The sequence below is a fragment of the Temnothorax nylanderi genome, unplaced genomic scaffold, assembly GCF_030848795.1.
Source record: "Temnothorax nylanderi isolate EJ_2023f unplaced genomic scaffold, tnyl_v1.0 TNYL_tig0393_pilon, whole genome shotgun sequence".
Taxonomy (NCBI): Eukaryota; Metazoa; Arthropoda; class Insecta; order Hymenoptera; family Formicidae; genus Temnothorax; species Temnothorax nylanderi.
The window spans coordinates 166632-176580 of record NW_027249455.1 but is presented as its reverse complement, the minus strand read 5'-3'; the positions used below and the strand labels follow the sequence as shown (position 1 = coordinate 176580).

Here is a 9949-nt window from a genome sequence, read left to right as displayed (position 1 = left end):
GAGAGAGAGAGAGAGAGAGAGAGAGAGGGATGCTCGTTCTGAACGGATCGAGCGCGGATTGTACGAACGAGCGAGCTAGCCCGTTCTACGACGTAATCGAAAGCGTAAGGAAGAGAAGAGGTGGTGGCGGTGGTGGTCGAAGAGGAAAGAGAGCCGTTCTCAGCAACGCCAACGTCAGGTTCCTACGATCGCTGGGTCTCGCCGTGAGAAACGCGTCGTTTCTACTTCGAAAGGAAAGACCATGGCCGACATCCTGAGTATCGGCGGTGAGCCGATCTTCGACGAGCGCATCGTCGGAATCGAGACTCACACGTATAACCCGTACGTGAACACGACGTTCGGGCACAACGACGAGATACGAATACCCATACAGCAACAGGATCTGTATACGCTGCCGTGCGACAGTTTTCTGTACGTTGAGGGACGACTCTATGACGACGGGGCGGGCGCGACGACGTCGGAAGCGACGGATGCTCAAAGGCAATACGCGAAATTGGTCAACAACTGCGTGGCGTTTATGTTCGACGAGATTCGATACGAACTCGACGGCGTGGAGATCGACCGGTGTAGAAACGTCGGCATAACCAGCACGATAAAGAACTACGCGTCGCTGACCGCCGAACGAGCCAGGAGACTGCAGAACGCCGGATTGAGTTATCCGACGAACGAATCGAATCTGAACGACGCGTTCCATCAATTCAACTTTTGCGTACCTTTGAATATTCTTTTGGGTTTCTGCGAGGACTACAGACGCGTGGTGATAAACGCGCGACACGAACTTATCCTGATACGCGCTCGGAACGACGTCAACTGCGTCGTAGATCCGAAAAAAACCGTGCCGAGAGATCCCGCCAAGGATCCTAAAATTACGCTACTGAAGGTGCAATGGCGTATGCCGCACGTGGCGTTAAACGACGTGACTAAATTGTCGCTTTTGCGAACGTTGGAGAGCGGACGATTTCTGAGCGTGGGCTTTCGCTCTTGGGACCTGTGCGAATTTCCTCTGCTGCAGAGCACGACCAAGCATTCGTGGGCCGTGAAAGCCGCGCCGCAGTTGGAGAAGCCGCGATACGTCATATTCGCGCTGCAGACCGGACGGCGAAACGAATTCACGGAGGACTCCTCGAGGTTCGATCATTGCGCGCTCGCCAACGTGAAATTGTATCTCAACTCGGAATTCTATCCCTACGACGACGTGAACGCGGATTTCGAAAGCGACAAGTTCGCCGTGCTGTACGAGATGTACGCGAAATTTCGAGGAGCGTACTACGGGGACAGTCGCGACGACGCGCTCTTTTCCCCGCGCGAATTCGCGCGAGTAGCGCCGCTCGTGGTGATCGATTGTTCCCGCCAAAACGAAGCGGTGAAGAGCGCCACCGTGGACGTGCGCATCGAATTCGAATGCAAAGAAAACGTTCCGCCGAAGACCACCGCCTTTTGTCTCATCGTTCACGATCGCGTCATCGAGTACGGTCCGCTGACCAATGTGGTGCGCAAAATCATCTAGCGGAAATGGCGATTGTAGGATACCACACCCCGGAAACGGGAGATATATATAAAGACGGGGATCCTTCGATCGTTCCTCAGATCCCGTTAAGAACGAGCAGTTTGAGCGTGAATTGTTCGACGCGCACCGACTCGATGGCCGCAGCGGCAACGACGATCTTCGTCGACCTGCAGGGATTCGTGGTGAGCGACAGATTCGTCGCGAAGGAGGTGGCCGTGCTCCGAAGCGAGACGCGCGAACTCGCGCATCACGTGTTTCGCGCGCCGATGAAGTGGGACCTGCTCACGAACGCCGAAAAAGCAAGGGCCAACTGGCTGATGGCGAACCATCACGGCCTCCGTCTGAAAGACGGGGACGTGGACTATCGCCTAGCCAGGTCGATTATTCGACGCGCGGTGTGCGACGACCTGGGCGAGGGAGAAGAGACGCCCGGCGCGCAAATATACGTGAAAGGCCTCGAGAAGAAGAGGTGGCTGGAGGAGATTCTCGGCGACGTCGACGCGACGATCGAGACCATCGACGCCGAGTACGACGACATCGATCGGCTGGAGTTTCTTCGCGCCGATCGCACGTTTCGCTGCGGACGCCATCAACGGTGCTGCGCGATGGAGAACGTGATGAAGTTGCGCGACTGGTGGAACGAGCGACGCGAGTGTCTCTCCAGCATCGGCTCCACGGATCAAATATAAATGTGTATCCATCCATCTATATATGTATATATTTTAATCAATAACAAAAAGATCTATCTATCTATATTTTATTCAATAAAAAAAACTGATGCAAAATCAACGAGGAAAGTTATTCATTATTCGCATACCTACACCGTACGTATAATCGTACTCGATAACGCCGAGCGCGATAGCGTCGAGCGCGCGAGCGACGAGCGCGCGAGCGACGAGCGTGATGCGTAAGCGAACGAGAGCGTCGAACTCCGAAGAAGAACGGCAACGATAACGCCGAGCGCGCGAAACTGTCAATGAGCGGAGTCGGGAGCGTCGAGCGGAAGCGCGATATCGGCGGCGGGAGCGTCTAATCTCGTTGTTGTTCACGCGTATTTATCTTTATATAATAGTTATTTAATATTATATTTATCCAATATTATATTTATTCTTGTATATTATATACTACTTATTTACTACTTTATACTTATTGCTTCCTCATAGAGGAAGTTTTGTTTTCGTAAATTCGTATATGAATCTTTGATTGCGTATAAAGTTTGCTCTATTCAACCGAATTAAAAAGAATTATATATATATAAAATAGGAGTAGAAGAAACCAAAGAAAGGATATTTGACATATGGTGTTGTAACATAATCTTTTTCTATCTATAATAATATAAATGACATTAAAATCTTTATTGTTTGATATAATTATATACATAACAATATAATTTTATCCAATTTATTATGAAGAGAGCTAACCCCTTTATATTATATTATATTATATCATATCATATCATATCATATCATATCATATCATATCATATCATATCATATCATATCATATCATATCATATCATATCATATCATATCATATCATATCATATCATATCATATCATATCATATCATATCATATCATATCATATCATATCTATCATATCATATCATATCATATCATATCATATCATATCATATCATATCTATCATATCATATCATATCATATCAATCATATCATATCATATCATATCATATCATATCATATCATATCATATCATATCATATCATATCATATCATATCATATCATATCATATCATATCATATCATATCATATCATATCATATCATATCATATCATATCATATCATATCATTCATATCATATCATCATATCATATCATATCATATCATATCATATCATATCATATCATATCATATCATATCATATCATATCATATCATATCATATCATATCATATCATATCATATCATATCATATCATATCATATCATATCATATCATATCATATCATATCATATCATATCATATCATATCATATCATATCATATCATATCATATCATATCATATCATATCATATCATATCATATCATATCATATCATATCATATCATATCATATCATATCATATCATATCATATCATATCATATCATATCATATCATATCATATCATATCATATCATATCATATCATATCATATCATATCATATCATATCATATCATATCATATCATATCATATCATATCATATCATATCATATCATATCATATCATATCATATCATATCATATCATATCATATCATATCATATCATATCATATCATATCATATCATATCATATCATATCATATCATATCATATCATATCATATCATATCATATCATATCATATCATATCATATCATATCATATCATATCATATCATATCATATCATATCATATCATATCATATCATATCATATCATATCATATCATATCATATCATATCATATCATATCATATCATATCATATCATATCATATCATATCATATCATATCATATCATATCATATCATATCATATCATATCATATCATATCATATCATATCATATCATATCATATCATATCATATCATATCATATCATATCATATCATATCATATCATATCATATCATATCATATCATATCATATCATATCATATCATATCATATCATATCATATCATATCATATCATATCATATCATATCATATCATATCATATCATATCATATCATATCATATCATATCATATCATATCATATCATATCATATCATATCATATCATATCATATCATATCATATCATATCATATCATATCATATCATATCATATCATATCATATCATATCATATCATATCATATCATATCATATCATATCATATCATATCATATCATATCATATCATATCATATCATATCATATCATATCATATCATATCATATCATATCATATCATATCATATCATATCATATCATATCATATCATATCATATCATATCATATCATATCATATCATATCATATCATATCATATCATATCATATCATATCATATCATATCATATCATATCATATCATATCATATCATATCATATCATATCATATCATATCATATCATATCATATCATATCATATCATATCATATCATATCATATCATATCATATCATATCATATCATATCATATCATATCATATCATATCATATCATATCATATCATATCATATCATATCATATCATATCATATCATATCATATCATATCATATCATATCATATCATATCATATCATATCATATCATATCATATCATATCATATCATATCATATCATATCATATCATATCATATCATATCATATCATATCATATCATATCATATCATATCATATCATATCATATCATATATCATATCATATCATATCATATCATATCATATCATATCATATCATATCATATCATATCATATCATATCATATCATATCATATCATATCATATCATATCATATCATATCATATCATATCATATCATATCATATCATATCATATCATATCATATCATATCATATCATATCATATCATATCATATCATATCATATCATATCATATCATATCATATCATATCATATCATATCATATCATATCATATCATATCATATCATATCATATCATATCATATCATATCATATCATATCATATCATATCATATCATATCATATCATATCATATCATATCATATCATATCATATCATATCATATCATATCATATCATATCATATCATATCATATCATATCATATCATATCATATCATATCATATCATATCATATCATATCATATCATATCATATCATATCATATCATATCATATCATATCATATCATATCATATCATATCATATCATATCATATCATATCATATCATATCATATCATATCATATCATATCATATCATATCATATCATATCATATCATATCATATCATATCATATCATATCATATCATATCATATCATATCATATCATATCATATCATATCATATCATATCATATCATATCATATCATATCATATCATATCATATCATATCATATCATATCATATCATATCATATCATATCATATCATATCATATCATATCATATCATATCATATCATATCATATCATATCATATCATATCATATCATATCATATCATATCATATCATATCATATCATATCATATCATATCATATCATATCATATCATATCATATCATATCATATCATATCATATCATATCATATCATATCATATCATATCATATCATATCATATCATATCATATCATATCATATCATATCATATCATATCATATCATATCATATCATATCATATCATATCATATCATATCATATCATATCATATCATATCATATCATATCATATCATATCATATCATATCATATCATATCATATCATATCATATCATATCATATCATATCATATCATATCATATCATATCATATCATATCATATCATATCATATCATATCATATCATATCATATCATATCATATCATATCATATCATATCATATCATATCATATCATATCATATCATATCATATCATATCATATCATATCATATCATATCATATCATATCATATCATATCATATCATATCATATCATATCATATCATATCATATCATATCATATCATATCATATCATATCATATCATATCATATCATATCATATCATATCATATCATATCATATCATATCATATCATATCATATCATATCATATCATATCATATCATATCATATCATATCATATCATATCATATCATATCATATCATATCATATCATATCATATCATATCATATCATATTCATATCATATCATATCATATCATATCATATCATATCATATCATATCATATCATATCATATCATATCATATCATATCATATCATATCATATCATATCATATCATATCATATCATATCATATCATATCATATCATATCATATCATATCATATCATATCATATCATATCATATCATATCATATCATATCATATCATATCATATCATATCATATCATATCATATCATATCATATCATATCATATCATATCATATCATATCATATCATATCATATCATATCATATCATATCATATCATATCATATCATATCATATCATATCATATCATATCATATCATATCATATCATATCATATCATATCATATCATATCATATCATATCATATCATATCATATCATATCATATCATATCATATCATATCATATCATATCATATCATATCATATCATATCATATCAATCATATCATATCATATCATATCATATCATATCATATCATATCATATCATATCATATCATATCATATCATATCATATCATATCATATCATATCATATCATATCATATCATATCATATCATATCATATCATATCATATCATATCATATCATATCATATCATATCATATCATATCATATCATATCATATCATATCATATCATATCATATCATATCATATCATATCATATCATATCATATCATATCATATCATATCATATCATATCATATCATATCATATCATATCATATCATATCATATCATATCATATCATATCATATCATATCATATCATATCATATCATATCATATCATATCATATCATATCATATCATATCATATCATATCATATCATATCATATCATATCATATCATATCATATCATATCATATCATATCATATCATATCATATCATATCATATCATATCATATCATATCATATCATATCATATCATATCATATCATATCATATCATATCATATCATATCATATCATATCATATCATATCATATCATATCATATCATATCATATCATATCATATCATATCATATCATATCATATCATATCATATCATATCATATCATATCATATCATATCATATCATATCATATCATATCATATCATATCATATCATATCATATCATATCATATCATATCATATCATATCATATCATATCATATCATATCATATCATATCATATCATATCATATCATATCATATCATATCATATCATATCATATCATATCATATCATATCATATCATATCATATCATATCATATCATATCATATCATATCATATCATATCATATCATATCATATCATATCATATCATATCATATCATATCATATCATATCATATCATATCATATCATATCATATCATATCATATCATATCATATCATATCATATCATATCATATCATATCATATCATATCATATCATATCATATCATATCATATCATATCATATCATATCATATCATATCATATCATATCATATCATATCATATCATATCATATCATATCATATCATATCATATCATATCATATCATATCATATCATATCATATCATATCATATCATATCATATCATATCATATCATATCATATCATATCATATCATATCATATCATATCATATCATATCATATCATATCATATCATATCATATCATATCATATCATATCATATCATATCATATCATATCATATCATATCATATCATATCATATCATATCATATCATATCATATCATATCATATCATATCATATCATATCATATCATATCATATCATATCATATCATATCATATCATATCATATCATATCATATCATATCATATCATATCATATCATATCATATCATATCATATCATATCATATCATATCATATCATATCATATCATATCATATCATATCATATCATATCATATCATATCATATCATATCATATCATATCATATCATATCATATCATATCATATCATATCATATCATATCATATCATATCATATCATATCATATCATATCATATCATATCATATCATATCATATCATATCATATCATATCATATCATATCATATCATATCATATCATATCATATCATATCATATCATATCATATCATATCATATCATATCATATCATATCATATCATATCATATCATATCATATCATATCATATCATATCATATCATATCATATCATATCATATCATATCATATCATATCATATCATATCATATCATATCATATCATATCATATCATATCATATCATATCATATCATATCATATCATATCATATCATATCATATCATATCATATCATATCATATCATATCATATCATATTATATTATATCATATCATATTATATTATGTTATATTATATACTACTTATTTACTATTTTTATTTTTTTACATATTATTTCTTGTTAGAAACGGAGGGCCAGCCCTCGACGACGTCGTCCTCAAAGTCGACGTCAATCAAGTTGATATCAATATTGCCGCGACCGCTCTCATCCTCCTCGTCGTCGTCGTCGTTGTTGTCTTCGTCGTCGTTGTCATCGTTGCCGTCGCAGCACGTATCGGGACGCTTCGCCGATGAATCGAGTCGCGCGGCGTCCCGATACATGCTGCGAATCCTCGCAGCGTACAAACGCATGTGGTTCCTGGATTTTTTTAACACCGCTCCGATGAGTCCTCTTCGCAAAAAATACATATTATTACTAAATATATAAATGAATATATAAGTGAATTTATAAATAAATATATAACTGAATATATAAGTGAATTTATAAATAAATAAATAAATAAATATATAAATGAATATATAACAATATAATTTTACATTTGCAAACTTACATTCGATCGAACATCCGTGCGTCCTCGTCGACGCGGATCGTGACTTGCAGACAGGGCGGCGCTCCATCGACGATATTTCTGAGGCGATGCTGCAGCTGCAGCACCGCCTCGTGTAAGTCGTCCGTAGCCCTAGCTACGGACGTTGCCTGGATTTGCGCCAAATCACACACTCCTTTCAGTTTGGATATTTTGTCCATTACGTGTTCTTAGGAATAATTCACGTCACTAGCTCGAAAAACTGTAAACGAACTACACCCGAGTCTAGCCTCGAGTCCTTATATATATCGAGGATGTGCAATCGAAGAAGGATGCGGAATCAAAGAAGGGATGTGCAATCATAAAGGATATTGCGTGTGTAATTAAAACTATGTAAAAAATTGACCTTTGCACACAGGAAGAGATGCATTTTTCTAATCAAACCGACTCATCCGCCGTAATCGTCGACGCATTTCTTCCACCCCGAGACCCCCGCCGCCACCTGTCCGCGCTATCGGTAGCGAGCATGCCCGTGTAAGTCGCTCGTATCGCGACGCATCGTCATCGTCCATAAAAGAAGCAGGATATTGTGCAATGAAAACTATTTTTAGAAACTTTGCACAGAGGAAAAAATGCATTTTTTTTTATCAAAACTGACTCATCCGCCGGAATCGACGCATTTTTTCCACCGCGAGACCCCGCCGCCACCTGTCCGCGCTATCGGCAACGAGCGTCACCGCGTGAACCGCGCGTCGCGATCGCGCTCATATCGCAAAACGCCGTTATCGCAG

The 9949-nt window shown here is 32.1% G+C and overlaps 1 protein-coding gene across 1 annotated transcript; it reads left to right on the top strand.

Moving 5' to 3' along the window:
- The first annotated feature begins 241 nt into the window (after positions 1–241).
- Positions 242–1507, top strand: LOC139782173 (uncharacterized). Its single transcript, XM_071721144.1, has one exon. The coding sequence runs from the start codon at positions 242–244 to the stop codon at positions 1505–1507; it is 1266 nt and encodes a 421-aa protein (XP_071577245.1).
- Positions 1508–9949: the final 8442 nt, after the last annotated feature.

Excerpts from the sequence above, each read along its gene's own strand:
- LOC139782173 (XM_071721144.1), top strand. The coding sequence starts at position 242 with ATGGCCGACATCCTGAGTATCGGCGGTGAGCCGATCTTCGACGAGCGC.